The sequence below is a fragment of the Elephantulus edwardii genome, unplaced genomic scaffold (genome assembly GCF_000299155.1).
Source record: "Elephantulus edwardii isolate Elephantulus edwardi_28Jun2011 unplaced genomic scaffold, EleEdw1.0 scaffold00029, whole genome shotgun sequence".
NCBI lineage: Eukaryota > Metazoa > Chordata > Mammalia > Macroscelidea > Macroscelididae > Elephantulus > Elephantulus edwardii.
The window spans coordinates 9,936,089-9,957,411 of record NW_006399779.1 but is presented as its reverse complement, the minus strand read 5'-3'; the positions used below and the strand labels follow the sequence as shown (position 1 = coordinate 9,957,411).

The following is a 21,323-nucleotide window of genomic DNA, read 5'->3' as shown; positions in this document are numbered from 1 at the left end:
CAATGGGTAGGAGAATTGACTGATGCCTTTGAGCTGTGGTGCTGGAGAAGAGTGTTGAGGGTACCATGGACTGCTAGGAAAACAGATTCATCCTGGAAAGGATCAAACCAGTGGCTCCTTGGAGGCAAGGATTCTGAGGCTCCGTCTAACATACTTTGGACATGTTGCAAGGAGGGACAGTCCTTGGAGAGGGACTGGGGTAATCAGGATGGGTGTGTTGGAGACGGTGCGATTGGCACAGGACAGAGCAGAGTTTAGGGCTGTTGTACCTAGGGTCGCTATGAGTCGCAAGCAACTCGACGTCACATAACAACAACACAGTGACTGGGGTAATAAGGATGGGTGTGTCGGAGACAGTGAGATTGGCGTGGGACAGAGCAGAGTTTAGGGCTGTTGTACATGGGGTCGCTATGCAACTCGATGGCACATAATAACATCAATGTTCTCTTGCATCCTGCTGACAACAGCTTCTTGATCTAGGTATAGATTTCACATGAGCATAATCAAGTGTTCTGAGATTTCCATTCTTCTCAATGTTAGCCATAATTTGCTGATCCAAAGTCAAATGCTTTTGCATTGTCAATAAAATTCTGCTACTGTTTGCTTTCAGCCAGGATCCATCTGACATCAGCAATTTTATCAGTGGTGCCAGAGTCTCTTCTAAACCCTGCTTGAACTTATGGCAGTTCACCAGCAACGTACTGTTCTAGCCATTTTTGGATGATCTTCAGCAATATTTTGTTTGCATGTGAGATTAATTATATTGTTGGATAATTACCACATTCTGTTGGATCACCTTCCTTGGGAATGGGAACAAATATGGGTCTCTTCTAGTCAGTTGGCCAGGCAGCTGTCTCCCCAAATTTCCTGGCACAGACTGGTGAGCACATCCAGGGTTGCATCTATTAGTTGAAACATACCAATTGATAGCCCATCAGTTTCTGGGGCCTTCTTTTTTGCCATGCCTTCAACACAGCTTGAATTTCTTCATTACCATTGACTCTTGATCCAGACCATGGTATTTTTGATAACTTGATATCTGAGAGCTGGACAATAAATAAAGATGACAGAACTGATTCCTTTTGAGTTGTGGTGCTGGAAGAAAAGCACTGACTATCCTATGGACTGCCAAAAGAACAGCTATGTCTTGGGAAAAGTGCAGCCAGAGTGCTCCTTGGAGGCAAGGATGGTAAAGCTTTGTCTCTCATACTTTAGGCATGTTGCTAGGAAAGCCCTTTCTTTGGAGAGGGACTTAATGCTTGGAAGGGTGGAGAGTCACTGAAAGACAGGAATACCCCCCAACAAGATGAATCGACACAGTGACTGTAGCAATGCTTTTAAGTGTCAGGGATGACATGAATGACACTGGATAGGACAGGATTTAGGTCTGTTGTTCAAAAGTTCAGTATGAGTCATATTTGACTCAACAGCACCTAATATCAACAACTATTCTACTGGGCAACAAAACAGAAATGCTCCTACGTTCATGGTATTCATAAAAGATTGTGTGTAGATGAAATGGTGGCACCTCTCCTGTTCCCCTTAAAATACACTGTCTTTTTGGGGGAGCTCTGGTGGCCTAGTGGCAAGAAGCTACACTGCAAACCCAGAGGAACACGGTTCGAATCCACCAGACGCTCTGCCGGAGAAGGAGGCGCAATATCCTCCTGTACCAGTCAGATCTGATTTGACAGTACACGCACACAAAATTAAAAAAAAAAAAGCATAAAAAACTACGCTGTCTTTTAACCTTTAGAACCTACTTTGACCTTCTCTGGGGTGGGAGCTTTGCAGATACACCAAAGATCCTGAGGTGAGATTATTCTGAACAAGTGGACTCTAACTCCAATCTCATTGCTATCAACTCATAGCTGACCCTCCACTGGATTTCCTAGGCTGTATTTGCCCTTTGGGTTCCTTATAAGAGAAACAGAGAATATACAGAAAGGGAAAAGCCACACGAAGGTAGGAAGACAGGTACACTAGGCCAACAGATCTACAAAACACCGAAGATTGTTGGGAAACAGACAAAATGTCCTTCCCTTGAAACCATGCGCTGAATCTAGACTTCCAACCAGTAACTCAAACTCATTGCTTTCAAGGTGGAAACCCACTCGTTAACTGACCGACCATTCACTGAATTTCTGAGGCTGCTAACAGCACAGGAGATTCCATCTTTCTCCCTTGAAGCTGCTGGTGGATTCAGACTGACAAAGAAGTGTGGTAGTTGGGCGAGTAGTGCAACGCCTTATTACAGATTATGCCACCAGACTACCTTCTAAGACCAGAACTGTGGAAAAGGCAATTTCTGTTCCTCAAAGCATCCATTTGTGGTATTAGCGTAGCAGGAGCAGAAACTAGCAAACTGAAACACTCGGTGTGTAAAAGGACAAGAAAGTCCCTGGAGCTGGAACATGAGTGGTGAAGAGGTAACAGTAAGGACATGACACTGACTAGGTAGGTTGGTGCCAACTCCTGTAAGCACTCACAAGTCAAACACCTGGACTCATCTCGGGACCTTACAGGTAAAAATGACCTGCAGATTCCCTAACACAAACAAGAAAGTGCGTATGTATTTACTGAATTGGTCAAAACGGGTATGGAGAACATTCTAGTAACTGGTCTTGAAAACAGAACCTTTATTATCTTACTCATGTAATCCAGCCCACGTTTAATCCTTTATGAATAACGATGTCATAAATAGGACACGTGACACAGAGCACACAGTAGAAAACCCTCAGTGGGATTCTTTATTTCATTTACTTTCTACTTAAAAAGTGACATTTTTTAACCTGTTAAGTGTTTTTTGCATCACTCCTTAGCTTGGAGCATTCACCTTATCCTTTCTCTAGGATGTAACGAGCACAAGTTTTGGGATGGTCTGTGTTTCCCATTTCACCAGGTGTCTGCTCCCCAGGCTCATCCCAATCGGTGACCAAAGCTCAGTTGTCCCACTCCCTCATGGACCTGTCAAGAAAATGTTCTCAAGTACATTTAAAGTGAATACCATTTTCCTATGGTTCTTCAAATGCTAGACATTCATTTTTACCTCTAAAATGAATTTTCTTTTTCACATTAATCTTTCTTGATTGTTTCTAATAATAAAGAACTAAACAAAACAAAACTCAGAGATGCAGCCTCATCTGCACATTAGCAGGTCTGTATGGGAAAATGCAGAGGTTTTTATACCATTTACAGTAACAGCTCAGAGGCCAACTTCAAAAATGGAAGAATTGGAAACATGAGACTTGCTCAGAAATAAGCCTGCCTACAAAAACAGAGAACAGTCCCTTACAAACTACTGAATAGTGGCAAACATTTAAAGAACACTGGCAATTAAAATTTCATGTACTGCCTTCTCCTACACCCTACCCACCCAGCTAGCTTCTAAAGAACAAGCCATTTTCAAGTTTCAGTTTTTTGAAAAGTTTCAACTTAATGAGAAAAACTCGAAAAATCATGTAGAAATGCATCCCCATAGAAAGTAGTTTATCAAGGTGTCCACGCATTCTGCCAGAAATAGCGAAGACTATTTTCTGGTAAATATGGAGAGAAAAATACACTTTTACCCCCGATTTGAGGTAATGAAATTGTTTTTTGTTTTGTTCTGGAGACACAATTTGTGTAAACGAGATAAGTGCAACAACCATTCAAGACAAGAAAGCCGAGAATAGGTAAGACAAGCGTGGGTCAAAGTTCATCATGATTTTTTGTGAGATCTTCCCCATAATTAGTAGCCTGGCTGCCAACAAACATGTTCCAGTTCTCCAAGATTTCCTCTTTCGTTAGCTTCTCGTCCTGTAAGAGAAAGGAAGTTTGTAATAGAAGCTCTTGTAACAGTGAATAAAAGGTTGGACATGAAATCCATGTGCTCTCTCTCATTGATTCATGGCATTTTAAGCACTACAAGTAGCAAGGAAGAGAACCCGCCTTCTTCTACCACTACCTGCCCTTCAAAACTCTAAATGAGAACAGCTTCCTGCTATAAAAGATGAGCTAAAAATATATCAGTTAAGACCTCGAATAAAGCAGAAGTATCATCCATGTCTAAAAGTTAGTACTGGCATTCCCAAAACAGGTCCTGAAAAACCACACTGAACATGTGGTGACGAAAGCGGGAACAGGCAGGACTTTCCCTCCCCCACTCTTATAATACTTATGGGGTATTTATCAATATGTTGAAGCACCAGACATCTTTCCAGAAGAACCTGAAGTACTGGTTGTTGTGAACTGCCACAGAGTGGATTCTGATTCATGGCAAGTCTACGTGGACTGGGTAGAACTGTTCACAGAACTCTCGTGGCTGTGACCTTATGGAAGCAAACTGCCAGGCCAGGAGTTACTCTGAAATAAGCTTCCTTAGAAAACAAACAAGAATGTGAGCTTGACCAAGGATATCTAGGCTTTAGTGAGATGGGTTCTGTGTGCCTAACACATCATAGTTATTTGAGAAATAGCCAGAGGTTGAACCATTGGGTGACTAAGCTCATATTACCGCAATGCCAAGGTCTATTTCTTAAATCCATGTCCTACCCACATCAAACAAATTTACTGCTTCTGCAGTCCTAAAATATGTGACTTAATGTAAGTTGTGGCTCATAACAGACTATGTAACAGGGAATGCCTGGACCTAATAAGCTCACTGTGGGTATTGAGTCAAATTTATAGGCTCCTTCTGTCAGGCAAGAATGAGAAAAGTCAGTAAGGACAGGGTCACGCAGGCCAACACTATCACCAAACCACAAACAAAGCAATCTCACGTAAACTGTCTCTTGACAAACAATTCCAGAAGAATGTCAAATACCTTGTTTTTGTCGGACTCATACACCAAGTGCCTGGCCTCCGCCTGCGCGTGGTCATAATCTTGAGGGAGGATCCAGTGGCGAATCTCATCTTTGTCCAACTTTCCATCCTTGTTCAGATCTCGGAATTCATTAAACTGCTCCCTTTCGGACAAAACCCAGTCTGGCTCAGGGCCATTGTCCTCATGTGAAAACATATCAGCTAGAAGGAAAAGGTTGTTCTCCGGTTACAAAGGCAAGTGGGAAGGTAAAGGGCAAAGAAAACAAGATCTCCTGAGGTTTCAAAAGCAACAAATGCTGGCGAGGTTGTGGAGAAACTGGAACCCTGATTCACTGTTGGTGGGAGTGTAAAATGGTGCAACCCCTGTGGAAAGCAGTATGGCGCTTTCTCAAAAAGTTGTAAATAGAGATACCATTTGACCCAGCAATTCCACTACTGGGAATATACCCTGAAGAGACCATAGCTGACATCCAAGCAGATATATGCACACCCATGTTTATTGCAGCTTTGTTCACAATAGCAAGGAGTTGGAAACAACCTAAGTGCCCATCAACAAACGAATGGCTAGAGAAGCTGTGGTATATTCGCACAATGGAATACTATGCTGCATTAAAAAACAAGAAACTCATGCAATATTATTCAAAATGGTTGACTCTGGAGAACATTATGCTGAGTGAAATATCCCAGTCACAAAAGGACAAATATTACATGATGCCACTGTTGTAGAATGGAACTGTCCTTGGGGTTGGGGAGAGACTGAGTAAGATGGGTTCAATAATGTATACTGCACTGAAACAGAGGAGGGAGAGAACCGTTTAAAAGAGAGATGTAACTGGGTATTTCTGTCATCACAGGAGACTAGAGCGAGGGCTGCATGGTGGAGGGGACCTGGGGGAGGGTTTGTAAAACAATGAGAGAATCTTTTCTTTTACTTTTCCATAATTTTTGGACTCATGTACTTATAACTTGTTAGTCAAATTTGTGTCTTCTAGGTTGCAACACCCCCATGATACATCTTCAAGGATATGTACATGTACAGCGAAGCACAATCAATAAGAGTGCATCTGAATTCCAAAATCAATCTCCATAATAGTCTATGTGTTTCCTACTGCCAAAGGGGCCCTTTAGAGTAGTGAGAGAAGATCTTCACCCTGAAACCCACAGCGTCCCTTTTCAGCAGGAAGTAGCTAAGAGAATACGCCGTCCCCTTTTCCTTATGACTCAGGGTGAAGTCTCTCTCAGGGAGGAGTGATAGGGAATGGCAAAGGATACACTGACAAAGAAGATTAATCAGAACTGGCTTTGACAAGCACTGTGGCATTTGGACAAGAACAAACTGGGAGGAGGGTAGAGAGAATAGTGCAACAATGAATGAGTGGAAGCCCAAAATCTCTGTAAATGTTTATGGAAATTAATAAAATATAATTATAGAAAAAAAAAAAAGGCCACAACCAGTCAAGAGACCTAACACAACAGCTAGAGGGCAGGTTCCTGGGGGAATAATGCTATGATTGATCCATCCAAAAGGCCTCCTGGCAGAACAGAAAGAAGGGAGCACAGGAAATAACTCCTGCATCTTGACTTTACTCAGCAATTGTGATTAAGTTATTTAGCTTCATAACTGAGTCACTGTCTCATCTGTATAATGGAGATAATAAGTTATCATTACTGTAAAGAGCTAATGAAATGTGTTAGGTGCCATCAAGTCAATTCCAACTCATGGCAACCCCATGAACAAGAGATGATCCCTTGTCCTTTCCTGTGTCATCCCTACAACCGCATGCCCCTTGCGGCAATCACTGTGTCGATCCATCTTGCTCAGGGTCTTCCTCTTTCTCTGATCCTTTGCTTTGCCCAGCAGGATGTATTTTTCCAAGAACAACGGTAGTACAGGTTACTAAAAAGATCATATAGAAAACATTTGATGGGAAACCCTTCTAAAACTGAATGCTAAAAACCACCAATGGTCAACATCAACTACTTTCTATGCTCCAGATACTGTAACAAAGTGCTTTACATAAATTTTTCCATATGCTTTTCACAGCATCCATATGGGAACTATGTGCTGTTATTATTCCCATCTTACAGATAAAAAGTATTGTGGTGTGTAAGGTTTAGTGTTCAAAATGGCTTTCCTAGCCACTGACTTTGACTTTGCCGTGTAGATGGGGGGGGAATATGGAATAGGTTATGTTAGCCGATCCACAAGGGGACTGGCTGGTCTTGCCATTAAATTGAGCAGATCCAGCAGCAAGAGGATCTTCCCCACTCCAAGGAAAGAGTAAGCAAGAGGATGTAGTGTGTCCTTCAGAGCAAGAGATTTTTGCACCAGACAGACTAGCCAACAGGAATAGCAGCCACAGCAGAGAACCAGAGACCTGACATGAGATGGGACCTTGAAACTGCTACATCATTGGAACTGGAGCCTTTACCCAAGTTTGTTGGGCAACTTGGGATGGGTGGCTAAATCTGCAGGACTAAGAACTCTGTCACACTGGCCTAAAGCCATGAGGCTCCAAGTTAATGCGCCTACAAGAACATTTTGAAAGCTGTCCTGACTATATTCCGATACTAACCTGGATTATACCTTTTGACTTTACCAATATGGTTCTGTGTGGTCTGTGAGCTATTACATCAGATTATGGACCCAGTAAAGCAGTAAGATCAGTGTTGAGATGAGTAGAAAGAAAGTACGGAAGCGTGGGAGACATGTCTGATCACACAGGAATTGGTTTTGTGTTACTGATGTTGTTGTCAGGGACAACTCCCCTTTGTGAAGCTCCTGAAGGTCAGAAACGGCTGTTCCCCCGCGGCCTGTGCTCTTTTTTCCCCCCCTGTGCTTTTTTGACAAGCATGAAGGCATATACGTGTCCAAAATTTACAACTAATAGGAGCTCAAGCCTGCACACCAATGTGGGCACTCTGCCTTCAACCTGGTCTTAACTACTCTGCTTAACACTATTACTGTTTCTGTGGTTTCCAAATAATTTTCATATATTTTATTTTATACAACACCCCTAAAAGATAATCATTATTCTCATTTACAAAATGGAAGAGGAAGGAAAAAGAAGCCAATGCTTACGCATTATTTACTTCCTCACTAAGTCTTCTTGGAAAGGAAAGCTGGTTTAGCCACCAGGTAGACCCACACTTGAGATTCACAGTACTTTGCAGTTTGAGAAAGAGCTTTTACATATATAGCTAGCTGAAGCTTCATCATCAGACCCTGCAAGCACATAGTGTCGTCTATTTAAGCTCTGTTTTAAGACAAAGTGAGGCTCAGAAGGGTTACATGACTCTTAATGGGTAACACACCAGTAGGCAGAGAGAAGCCAGGACTCCTGATTCCAGTGCTCTGCCTGCCATGCTACCCGTCCTACAGTATCCCCTCCTTCCCCACCTGAGGGCACCTCCATTAAAGAAAACTCGTGTGCTAGGCAAGTCGATACATTCATTTTCTCTGACGGCAAGCTTTGCAGAATTAGATTGCCAAGTGCCATGTCCCCACTTACCTCTCTGTGCCACGTCAACAATGAAATGATCCTTTTTTTTTTTTATTTGGCAAAGCCACTCAGAGATATTTGCCCCTGACTTTGCACCATTTCAATGCAGAGTTCAGGAGGGCTGGGAAGAACAGAGAGTTTTAATCAAACGTGCTTCACTGTTTGAATCAGTCAGCTTTTTCTGTCGCTCTTCATCCCATCACCATGCCCATGGTGCCGCAAGCGTCCCTCTCACATGCACCAGGTGAGAGGCTCTTGCGGTGCTTTGACAAGGGAACTGTCAGTGTTTGTTACTCTATGGAAGGGGTGCTGCCCCAAGCATCTCAATTACTGCGGAGAGCGCTACCTGTCTGTTGTCACAGGCAGACGGGACAGCGCTGGGCCCTGAGGACCAAACTCTTTATTACTAAAGGCACTAGCATTTGAGCGTGGGAGGCAAAAGAATAGAACCACAGAACCAGAGATCGACGGGGAACTTCAGCTCTGATTTTACATTTAAAGGTAATACACTGAGAAGCAACTGAAAAAAGTTTGATATATAAAATGTTAAATTTTTATCCTAAGATTAATGTCATTTTCAGCTCTTCTAGGTAGTGAAGGAAAATATAAGACTTGGGTTCTGTGACTAAAGAAACGAGGCTATTTTGTCAAGACAGGAGCTCAAAAGCAAACAGCTCATTGCTACTCAGTTGATTCCAACTTAGAGACACCCTCTGCTGAGTTTCTGAGGCTGTAAATCTTAATAGAGATAATCCAGCTTTTTCCCAAGAAGCGGATAGTGGATTTGAACACCCTATGGCCTATGCAACTTGAGCCCCTCATGAAATGTATGCATAAACATTATATCTATCTTTCATAAATCAATACTCAAATCAAATGATTGTTTCGTTTTTACTGCCATGATAGCAAGGAGTGCTGGACATACTGAATTGCCTGGCAGGAGAACAAACAAAGGAGTCTTAAAGAAAACATGACTAGAAGCAAGGCTGATGAGATGTCAGCTAGTTTACTTTGGACATGTCATCGGGAAAGACAGCTCTAGATATTGTGTGTGGGAAGGTAGCGTGTCAACGAAAGCAAACCCTCTCAATGAGGTGGGTGGATTGACTCATTTTACCAAAACAAAGTTCTAAAAAACTATCAATGATCATGTTAACTGGCTTCATGAGCTGGACCAGGCAGGGTACCAACCTTACCGGGAACAGACTGCCCCTCTTATAGGTATGGTTGCCATGGGTCACAGCTGACTCAACATCAACTAGCATCAGGGATGATTTTATTGGAGACCTAGTAATAGAAGAGCTGTCTGAAGCAGGCAGCCTGCAGCTGGAGCTTCATGGAAAAGCACTACTGGGACAGCCAACTGATGTAAGTCAAACATAAGCATCCTTACTGCCTGGTCTAATCTTCTACGCTTTGGCACAGCCAGTCAGAGAATTCTGCCTCGTGTTTACTAAGCTGCTGGGGAGAACTGTAATCAGGAACAGTGAATTCCAGCCAACATGTGTTCATTTGAGTCTCATCCACCCAGTGCTCACATCATCGAAAACATCACTCCTCAATGTCGCACAGTGGAGACTTTTTTGAGCAAGTATCAGGTATGAGAGTCCCAGCCAAAGGATCCAAAAACCAGTCACAAAATAACTTTATTGCTGAGTAACTGTGTGCTCTGCAAAAGGCTTTACCTAAGTCGGCATTCTTTTGTGTGGAGAACTCTCCTGGGGCATATAAACACTTCTACTGATTACAGCTGGATCTACTCAGAGTACCCAGACACCACTGACCCACACTCTTTTAAGCCTTTCCCCTGAGATTTTCTGCTTTATCCTTACTGTATATTTATGGGATCTCCTATTCTACTTACAAAGGCAAAAGTGGCCAGTGTGATCAAGGGAAACTACTGGAGCCCTGGGGCCACTGTTAGCCAACTTAGTGGCAAAGGCAACCTTTTCATCTCTTCTTCAATGACCAAGGTTTAGTAATTCCTCCTTGATACTGCACCATGAGTGCTGTCAGGCCAAAGCAGGCCGGAAGGCTCTCCCCTTTGTGAGGCCACAGCAGCCGAAATGGACCAACTAGCAGCTGTTGCTAAAAAAGACTCAGAGAAAGAGGCCAGACATGTGGGTGGAGGAACACCGCCCACTTGGGGCAGCTGAGCATGACTCCAGGCCAGCACTCACCAATGTACTCATCCTGATCCACGAAGCCATCCTCGTTCTTGTCAATGTCTTCCAGAGTTTCCTAGGAGGGAAAGAAGAAGAGAAGAAAAAAAAAACCAATAAAACACCACAGTGCAAGATGGCCATTGCCCTAAATCAATCTGAGAATTCTAACTATTGCCTTCCTTTGTCCAACTCTTATATGCTATATGACATCTGATATGCTATCTTATTTTTCTGGGCATTTGTTTTCTATAAAATAAAGGCAGTGGTTTTTGTGAGTACTCCTCTGCCCTAGAACTTTGACAGCAGAACTCTCTTTTAAATTGTAATGATGTCAGGTTGAGGACTAAGGTGCACATGAAGGCCATGGTTTTTCTGATCACTTGCTATGCAGCTGAGAGCTGGACAGTGAATAGGGATGACAGAAGAATTGATGCCTCTGAGCAGTGGTGTTGGATCTCTTAGGAAGTTCTCCTCTAAGTATCAGTTCAGATACCCAGGCCTCTTTCTTCTTACACTCTACCATCTTGTGGCTTCAAGATCATCCTGGTGGTAACCATCTGGCAAACAAAAGGAAAGAGGAGGAGAAGGCACAGTCTCTCCTAACTATTCTGGCCAGGAGATTTGATACCTCTCACATTTACATTCCCCCAGCCCAACCTAGATATGAAAAAGCTGGAAGATACTGTTTGGGGACTTGCCCAAGAAGAGTGTATGAGTTTAGTGAGCAACTCTCTCATCTCCATTTTATAACTGAAAGAGGTTTAGAAAAAGACAGACTTGGAATGCACTGGGTTGTCAAAACTCTGTGGAAACCTAAAGTATGTTAAAAACCTATGGAAAACGGTGGCTGGAAAAGATGTTCCCTTGAGACTGGGTCTTTGGAAAGTGAAAAGATCGTTTACTAGACTTTGAGGACAGTACTGCATGAAAGGCTTCTGAGTGCAGTTGGTTTGTGTCTTGTCTTGTTGGGGCCCTTCTTTACCCATCAGAGTGAAATGCCGTTTGGGGGGCAGATACCCCAAGCCATTCCCACCAGCTTCAGTGCTGGGGAAAGGCTGGAAATAGCTTATGTTAATTGTCAGCTCTGGACTATACTAGTTGATCTTGTCAGAGGATGGGTCCACTGTTGCCTCCTCCTTTATTCTCATGACCACCATGACCCTAGGTATTGGACATTAACTCCAGAAGTAATTTCTGCTTACTGATCAATATCTGTATTAAGGAGGAAGATGAAGATAAAGGTATTGCCCACAATGGGTGAAGTGCCTTCTGGATCAGCCACTGTTGTTGGAGTAGTGTCTTTAACTACAGATGCCTTGGAGTTGCTGTTGACAGTGGACTGCAAAGTCACTATCAGAAAAAACCCAGTTAAGTCAAAATGGACTAACTGTAAAGCAAAACAGCTTCAAAAGTCATAAATACTTTCTGTTTTCGGTTGTCCTCTATTTTATAATTCTCTGGCACCAACTCTGTTCATGGTCCTAGGATAGAGTGGGTTTTGTTAATCATTTCGTATAGTAGACCTCAAGATAGTTGGTTCATCTCATCTAGTTTCTCAGCAAGGGAGCTCTGATAGCTTCGTGGTAAGGAGTTGCATGTCAACTCAAAGGCACGGTGGTTCAAATCCACCAAACACCCTGTGGACGAAGATGGGCAGCCTCCTCCTATGTGATTTATGGCCTCTGAAAACCCACTGGAGGATCAGCTGTGAGTCAGCTTTAACTTGACAACATACAACAAGAAGTTCATTGGCAGCTCTACCAGGGCTGGTTATAGCTGGATGTTAGAGGTGATAGGCCTGTCAGGGCTTTCGAATATCATCAGAGCAACTCTGAGCTTGTGAGCTGCTGTTGTTGTTAGGTGCTGTCTAGTCAAGTATGACTCATAGTGACCCTATCAACTGCGGATCTGAACCCTGTCCTATCTTATGCCATCTTCACACTTCCTGACACAGTAGAGCCCACTGCAGCTGTCACTGTGTCAGTGCACTTGGTTGAGGGTCTTCTTCTCTCCTCCACCCTTTCAAGCATCATGTCTCTCTCCAAGACATAGTCCCTCCTAGCAACGCCTGAAGTGAGGCGAAGCTTCATCATCCTTACCCCCAAAGAGCACTCTGGCTACACCATCTCCAAGACGTGAATTTCACTCTGATGGGTAAAGAGGGCCCCAACAAGACAAGACACAAACCAACTGCACTCAGAAGCCTTTCATGCAGTACTGTCCTCAGAGTCTAGTAAACGATCTTTTCACTTTCCAAAGACCCAGTCTCAAGGGAACATCTTTTCCAGCCACCGTTTTCCATAGGTTTTTAACATACTTTAGGTTTCCACAGAGTTTTGACAACCCAGTGCATTCCAAGTCTGTCTTTTTCTAAACCTCTTTCAGTTATAAAATGGAGATGAGAGAGTTGCTCACTAAACTCATACACTCTTCTTGGGCAAGTCCCCAAACAGTATCTTCCAGCTTTTTCATATCTAGGTTGGGCTGGGGGAATGTAAATGTGAGAGGTATCAAATCTCCTGGCCAGAATAGTTAGGAGAGACTGTGCCTTCTCCTCCTCTTTCCTTTTGTTTGCCAGATGGTTACCACCAGGATGATCTTGAAGCCACAAGATGGTAGAGTGTAAGAAGAAAGAGGCCTGGGTATCTGAACTGATACTTAGAGGAGAACTTCCTAAGAGATCCACCTTACTGGTACTGCTTGCACTGAACTTTGTACAGACAAAAAAGAAGCTTTTACTCCATTAGATGTTTAATAACAGGGGCTCTCTATTCCAGTAGCTAGTCTGCCTTGACCAATTTACAGGATAACCAGGTATTCTAATGCTGTCTACTTCAGAGTTCTCCCCTTCTCCTCAGGTCGTTAAATTTCTCTTTGAAAAAAGGAACACGATTTTGCCCACTGTCCTGTACCAGGTTCTTAATCTAGCTTACCAGAACCACAATTTCCTTCATATGCTCAAACTCCTCAGGGTGCAGGAAGGCCGTGAACTCCTCCCGAGTGGCCGTATTGTCACCATTGAGGTCTGCGGCCTTGAACCGTCTCTCGTCACGGGGCAGCATCTTCTTAAAGGTGTGATGATCTGAACTGTCTTGAAATTCTTCCGGGTTTCCTGCAGCATGCAAATAGAAGCTTACACTGCTGCCAAAGAAGGCATTTCCTTCTAAATAATGCGTCCTTCATGCCCACGTAGTAAATGTGGCAGTGACAAAAGGCTCTGACCTTCTGAGTTCTTGGAAAGATTTTTTTCCCAAGTGCCTCAATTGTCTGTCTCTTTACATCATCCCCTAATTCAGGCCCTACTCTCCTCCTGTGTGATTTACCGGCTCTAAAAAACCCGCTGGAGAGTCTGCTCTGAGTCGGTTCTGACTTAAAGGCACACTACAGTAATAGCCGACCAGGGGCATTATAATAAGAGGTCTGAGCATGGGCTTCAGACAACACTAATGTCATCCTCTCTTTTCCAGAATTCTGCTTTCATCATGTCACTCCTAGATCTGGAACATTCAGAGGCTCCCCAGTGCCCATAAGATCTTTGTCTGAATGCCTCTGCCTGGCTTTCAAGGTTTCTCTTAGTCTGGCTGTGTGTGTGTGTGTGTTTTTCTTTGTGCCTATCTCCTTGCCATCCCTATCATGGACCTAGCACGTCTGTACTTGGTACCTCTCTGTCCTACTTTCCTCCACTGTCTCCCTAATCTTATTGTCTGAGGTCCAAGCCTTGCCCATTACTGAGTAAACTGTTGCACATCTGCCCCATCAACAGTGTTGTACCTTCCCTACTTGTACCTACTGTACCTTCTTTCTAGATATGAACCTGTTTTTCAAGGTCCAGCTCCTAAAGCATTCCTCCACCAGGAAGCCTGCCCGCTTTCTTCCACCCCGCTCATTCCTACACTCTGAAACACTTAAGTATTCTGAAATTGTGTCATGTTCTCGAAAAGTGCCTCTGAGATCAAGGAGAGAAGTGACCAAGTCTAAGGCATCTTTTATTAGTTCCTGATCTTCCAACACCCACCACCTAGGTCTTTATGAGGAGTATACAAGGAAAGAGCATACTCTTAGTAAGCAGAGGAAGATGGCACCCAAGCAGGTTCTACCTGGGAGGGTGAGACATTTCCCTGAAGGGAGGGGCTATAAATGAGAAAGCAGAACAATTCTGACCAGAATCACTCCCACACCCACAGCACCTCATACCTAAGTAGTAACCATATGTGGCCTGTTTGTATTCTTCCCAGGATATTTTGTCATCTTTGTCTCGATCATAATCCTTCCAGACTTTGGCGACACTATCGTAGATGTATCTCTTCTGCACCCGTTTGATCCAAGTTCTCAGCTCCTCCGTGGTAACAAAGCCATCCCCATCACTGTCGATTCTATCCACAATCTTCCTGTAGTTAAACAGCCACAAGCCTATTATTAAGGACTAGCAAAAGACCAAATACCTACAAAATTGAAAATGCATAAACAGTTAAAATGAAATAGATTATCTGCTGACACAGAAAGAATGCTAAACTTAACCTTTTCAAAGATGCTATACCTTCCCCACATACAGTATCTCCTTAGAAGACACTTCTGACGTCCCTGTTCTGACAATCCTGGACAGAACCCTTCTCAACACACTGCTCTAGAGATGGACAACTAGCACTTGATTAAAAAACTCAAACTCATTGTCATGTGGTCAGAACTGACTCATAGCTGACCCTGCACTGGGCTTTCAGAGGCTGTAAATTGCAAGGGAGACTTCACATCGTTCACCCTAGGAACGATAGCCAGTGGAATCAAACACCCTGTCTATAGATTGGAAGCCCAACTTCTTACCATGAAGCCACCAGAGCTCCTTTTGCTAGCTGATTAGAGTTGACACGGATGGTCATTCTCCTATTTTAGTGTGGTGGAAACTGAGGAGCAGAGAAATGACTCTTCCAGTATTGCACATCTGGTATTTGGTATGACATCACTGAGAATCAAGCCTACATAAAATGTACCAAGGCCTCACAAACCAAAAAATAGGTTGGTTCTTTGTAGTATTTTTAAAAAGGGTTCACCACCTTGGACTCAAGGACTTAAAGATCAGATCTTATTGAAGAAAGCATAAAATCTGGGCATTATGGACTCTACCATGTTTTTACACAATTAATTACTGTTCTGTTTTGCTCTACTATGCTTTGCCCCCACAAGGTATTTTTGTTTAAAAAAAAAAGTGAGGGAAGCCACCTCATAGTTCACTTTATAAAAATAATACATGAGGGAAGGTACAGTTGGATAAAAGTAATAAACGGAATTATGTGCACTATTTGCATAAAAATAAGGTATTCAAGAAAGAAATTTAAAAAGGTATTAGAGAAATTTTGCCAGTTGGGCATCTGCAGTTGTCCCAATCTCCTGCTCTTTGGGGTCAAACCTCCTCTGCCCACTGGGGTCTCCCACCCCACAGCTGAGTCAGATTCCAGCACTCACCAATGAACCCCTCACTTGTCGCAAACCTTAGTTCAAGCTGGGAACTAATCATTCCCCATCTCTAGGCTTTCCTCTGTTTTACTGATTCTCACTTTTCCCAAAAGGTAAGGAGAAGAAGACCTTCAACGAGATAGGCTGGCCTAGTGACTACAGTGGGTCTGAGCATGAACGGCACCGTGATGATGACACAAGATGGTTCACAGGTTCCAATGACATGTACCTAACAACAGGCCAAAGGGTCTCAAGCAAGGGACATCATCCCCCTGTTGTAGCTGTTAAGTGCCATCGAGCTGAGTAATGGCCCTATGAGCAACACCTGAATCCTTTTCTCTCCTGTGCCATCCTCATCATCTCTGACACGCTTGAGCCCACTGCTGTAGTTGCTGTGTCAACCATTTCATTGGAGACTTGACTTTCTTTAGCTGACCCTACACCCCTCTAGCATGATGCCCCTTTTTCAAGGAACATTCTCTCCTGGCAACATGCCCAAGTATGGAAAATGCAGCATCACCACCCTTGCCTCCACGGAGCACTCTGGCTGCACCTTCCCCAACATATATCTTGTTTGTTCTTTGGCAGTCTATAGGATATTTGTACTCTTCTCCCACACTATGGGTCAAAGGCATCAATTTTACTCCTTTCATCCTTATTCAATGTCCAGATCTCAGATGCACAGCATGTGACTGGAAAAACTAAGGCTTGAATCTGGTGCACTTTAATCTTTAGACTGACATCACTGCTCTTCAGAACTTCCCTGATAATCGCCTTTCCCAAAGCTGTACATATATCCAGATCGCCTGACTGCTGGTACCAAGGGGGCTGGATCCAAACAAGAGGAAATCATTGACAATTGCAATCTCTTCTCCATCTATCATGATGTTGTCTAATGACCCAGAGGTGAAAATCTGTATTTTCTTGATGCCAAGATGTAACCCATATTGAAGGCTGTCACCCTTGTTCCTCTGCAACAAGCACCTCAAGTCCTCCTAACTTTCAACAAGCAAGGTTGTGTCACCTGCATAACTGCAAAAGGTTGATGAGTCTTCCTCCAAGCCTGATGCCACACTCTTCTTAGTAAAATTATTTGCTCAGCATACAGATTACTCAAGTCCCTAGAGAACTTTAAAGGTAACCACCAGCTATTTACAATATTTTAAAAAGCTTTCGGCAAGCAGCCCACTCACCCACTCACCTACTAATTACACCATTGTTTCTTTGCTTTAGCCTGGAATTCTATCAGCTCAATGATTGACTAGAAATCTTGATTGGCAGCTAATCTTCGATTCATTTAAATGAGACTCAAATTCATTAGCCCTTAATAAGTACAGACAAATGAACAAAATCTATTGTTGTTGTGGTGATGGTGTTTGTTTTTAGGTGGAAAGGGTGTAGAGGATAGAAGGCAGTGGTTGGTATGAAAAAGCAGCGAGTACCTTCCAGATAGTAAATTGGTGGAGAAACCCCAACCTCATCATCAGCCTCCTTCAGTCTTCTCAACTCTTACCTAAACCTGGGGAGCCTAGCCTCCTTTTCTCCCAGATGGTGTAAATGCTGCCAGCGGCTTTAATATTGACCTTTATATGCCATTTTAACAGGCCTCAAGATGAAAAGATTAAACCTCCAGAATCTCCAGGCTTCCCTCCAGGAAATCACAGCCAGACACTGCAGGAGCCTTTCAACAATGTGCAGGATGGAGTTCACTAACTGTGTGCTATCACTGTCTAACTGTCAGCGTACCGAGTAATGGCGATTTGTGTGTTGCTGGGATACTGAAGGGTCACTGAAGGTGGACAGGTTTCAGCAGAGTTTAAGACCTTGATAGACTAAGGGGGAAAAGCAGATATTCTACTTCTACAACCAGTCAATAAAAGCCTTAGTGATCACAGGACTCTGTGGCACACTGGTGGCATATGGAGCCTTTGCAATTCTCTGGCATAGTCAACCTAGGGGCCTTAGAGCTGCAATATTTTTGGAATCTATATCGGAAGCAGCAGTGGCATCCACTTCCTATACAACTTGCCTCTGGAAACTATGAACTTTGATAAACGTCGATAGTTGTAGAGGGGGTTGAGGCCTTTTGTTCATAGGGTCGCTCTCGACTCAAAGGCAATCAACAACAACAACATAGTCAAGTACAGGGAGCTCTAGTGGTCTAGAAGAGTCAGGTATTTCAAGCCCACCAAATGCTCTGAGAGGCAGATGGGTAATCTCCTTCCACGTGATTTATAACTTCTGGAAAACCTCTGGTTTTCCAGAACCTCTGAGCTATGATTCAGTTCTAACTCAATGGCAATGAGTTTTTCTAGTTCGGTGATCAGGTATTGGTGAAAAAGGTGTCCAAGCCAATCACATTCCTCCATTCAAAGTCTAGACATAGAAGAGACTGCTGCGATTGGTGGTGCAGACAGAGAGGGCGCTCCTCATGCTCAGTCATGCCCCAAACAGAACTCACTACTGTCCTTGCCCCTGCTGTTTCAGAATTAACTTACCAGTAAGAATGCATCCATCACTCACCTTGGATGGCTTGGGTGAGAGCCCTAGAAGTCTCTCTGGCCTCCGCCTGCTTGGCTCCCTCATGCTGAGCCAAGAGCAAGATCTGCCAGTTCTACCTCCCACCTATCTCTGAACTCATCCTTCCCGTGTGAGCTGGCCTGGCTCCCCATCTCTGGTCTCCCAACTGTGCCGTGGGCATATTCTCTGCCCCAACACCAGCCTGACTTTCCTGACAAGTTTTTAGGATCATATGATGCTCTGATTGCATACAAGACAAGATCTAATCTTCTCAGTGGAATCTATCCTGTTCTGTCCTGGTTCCTTCTTCATCCCCATCATTCATTTCTTCTCTCCCACCCCTTTACGGCTCCAACTCCTCTCATATCCTGGGAACGAGTTTTAAAGTCTTTAGAAGTGAACACTGCCAACCTGAAAGCACACAGCTGTGCTGTGGAAGAAAAACGGGCAGTCTCCTCCCGTGTGATATGCTGCCTCTGAAAACCTGCTAGAGTGTCAGCTATGGGTCGGTTCCATCCTGAAAATACATAACACCAGTAGGCGTTTGGGAATGGCTTCCCAAGCATGTACACCTGGCAAATGCTAAGTCCTCTCTCAAGCTCTAATCAGGTGTCATCCTCCATCTATCACTCATCTCTTCATCCTTTCTCCATCATACACTCACGGTACTTTCCAGATCCCACCAAAACAGCAATAAAACACCGTGTTGGCTGTACACTCCGAGGCCTGCGGCAAGAGGCCTCTTGGTCCCTGCCATGGTGGTGACTGGCACACAGCAGCCACTGAAAGGCCTGTTGCAGGCACCCATGAAAGGCATTAGGGTGCTTATAAAAGGATCAAAGCCCATTAGCACTTGCTCTCACCAGGAAGCATGCCTATCCTGATGAAGGCATTCAACTCAAAGCTGCAGGAATGTGTGCCACAGTTCCCAAATGCAGAAACCTCCACCCCTCCTCTTCCTGACAATGTGCAAATGGCTGCCACTTGGGGCCCCAGAATCAATCAGGCTCCAAATGCCACAATGCAACACAATAGACTGAACTCATCAATGGCCCCCATTGTTAAGTTCTCAATAAGAAAAGAAGTACTGCTCCGTGAAATAAAAGGCGATTGTTTGGAAGTGACTTTGAAGTTCAAAGCTCTCTTTCTCAGGAGCAAGAACACGTACACAACAGGTATAATTTAGACTCCCATCCTAAGTGAACTAGTTGTTGGCCTGCGGTAGCTCCCAGCAGCACAGAATGACTGCATTCTCTTTTATGAAACAGGAGAGGAAGATCCTCCACCTCCAGCAACCAGGCTTCCCTGTAGGCCCGTACTCAGAGGGTGGGGTGTTGGGAGCCTCCCAGCTCTGCCTGAGGCTGGACGAGCAGCTGATTTCCCCGTGAAAGCACTTTCTGAAAGGTATGCACAATGTCTGAATGCATCACCAAGAGACCTTGGGATGGTGTCGAGAAAAAACTAACTTACTTCCTGGGTTCTGGTTCACTGCCCTTAACAGTGAAATTCACAAACCACCACCAATCCTCCCTTCAGCTTCCTGCAATCATTTGCAGATACCTGCTGTGGGCAGAAACTATACGGACAAGTTTCCAAGCCACTGGCCCCCCCGTTGCTCTTCCTTTCTTAACAACCGCAGTTTTCTATTCCTACAAAGGATTTACAGGATCACGCAAAAGGCAAGAATACCCTAGCCAGGGCCCAGCCTTTCTCCTTCGACTTTTATCCACTTAAGTTCATCTTTGAGACCTTCTTAGTGTCTCAAGCTCCTCTCTCGGATGATAGGGGGAGAGTCGAAAAAGAGGTAGGCTGAGAAAGAAAAAGTTGAGGGAGGGAGACCACTCGGGACAAACTGTAGTAGTGTATACACTATCCCCTCCTCTCTGATGCAACTAAGGGGAGGGGGCGGGCCCTCGCCATCCTGGCTCCCACGACCCGCTGCCACGTTCTCGCATCCCATGGTAAGTCAGCCATCTAGGTCAGTGATCCCGTGTAGGGGTCCCGGTCCCGCGGGCAACTCTGGCCCCATCTCGTTGCCAAACCCGCGGGCCCGCCCTCGAACTCACGCACCGGATTTCACTTTCGCTTTGCAGCGCCCGTCCCGCGTGGCTCCCGCCCGGGTGGCCCCTCGCGCACCTAAGCCGCCCCGGCCCAAGTGGGTCCCGGGCCTCACCCCAGCCTCTCCTGACTTTCGCTCGGTGTGAGCTGATCGAAGGTCTTGGAGTCCTCCTTGCCCAGGAAGGCCTCGTGGTCGTACTGGAAGCTCTGGTTGTCCTCCGGCGGCCGCTCGCCCAGCTCCGAGTCGGGCCGCACCACGCGCTCCTTGCGCACCGTGGGCTTGGCTCGCAGGGTCCCGGGCGCCAGCGCCAATGCCAGCAGCAGCGCCAGGCCGAGCCCCAGGCTTCGATCGTGGCCGCCGCGCGCCATCGTCCACTGGAGAGGGCGGCCCTGAGCGAAGTGTAGGTCGAGGCGGCTGGCAATGGGGGTCTGAGCGCTACAACGCCGGCGGGGCTGCGGCCAGCGCTGGGGAGGGGAAAGGCAGCCCGCCGGTCAGGTCCGCCCCAGCCCGAGCAGAGGGGCGCGCCCCGGCCCAGTGCTGGGAGCTGCGCGCTGCCCCCGCTCACGCGCTCATTGGCCCGCCGGCCTGCGGGGGGCGGCCCGGCCTCGCAGCCACGTCGCCAGCCGGGGTGGTGGGCGCGGGCCGGGGTTTCTGTTCCCGCCCCTCCCGGGGATCTCTTCGCGAAGGGCGGGCCCAGACAACTGGGCTGGGGACTGGAGGGCGCCGGCAAGACGCGGAGGAAGTTCTGCAACAGATGGTCCTGATAACATTCCCTCTCTCTTCTTCCAATTCCAGAGAACTGAAAGAAAAGCAGTGCTGCCCCGC

General features: G+C 45.2%; 1 protein-coding gene across 1 annotated transcript; it reads right to left on the bottom strand.

Moving 5' to 3' along the window:
* Positions 1–3,690: 3,690 nt before the first annotated feature.
* On the bottom strand, positions 3,691–20,881 carry RCN1 (reticulocalbin 1, EF-hand calcium binding domain). Its single transcript, XM_006883731.1, has 6 exons — positions 20,613–20,881; positions 14,666–14,859; positions 13,405–13,583; positions 10,487–10,547; positions 4,805–5,004; positions 3,691–3,798 (listed from the first exon to the last, which is right to left on the bottom strand). The coding sequence occupies exons 1-6, from the start codon at positions 20,864–20,866 to the stop codon at positions 3,691–3,693; spliced, it is 996 nt and encodes a 331-aa protein (XP_006883793.1). The 5' UTR covers positions 20,867–20,881.
* Between the last annotated feature and the right edge of the window lie 442 nt (positions 20,882–21,323).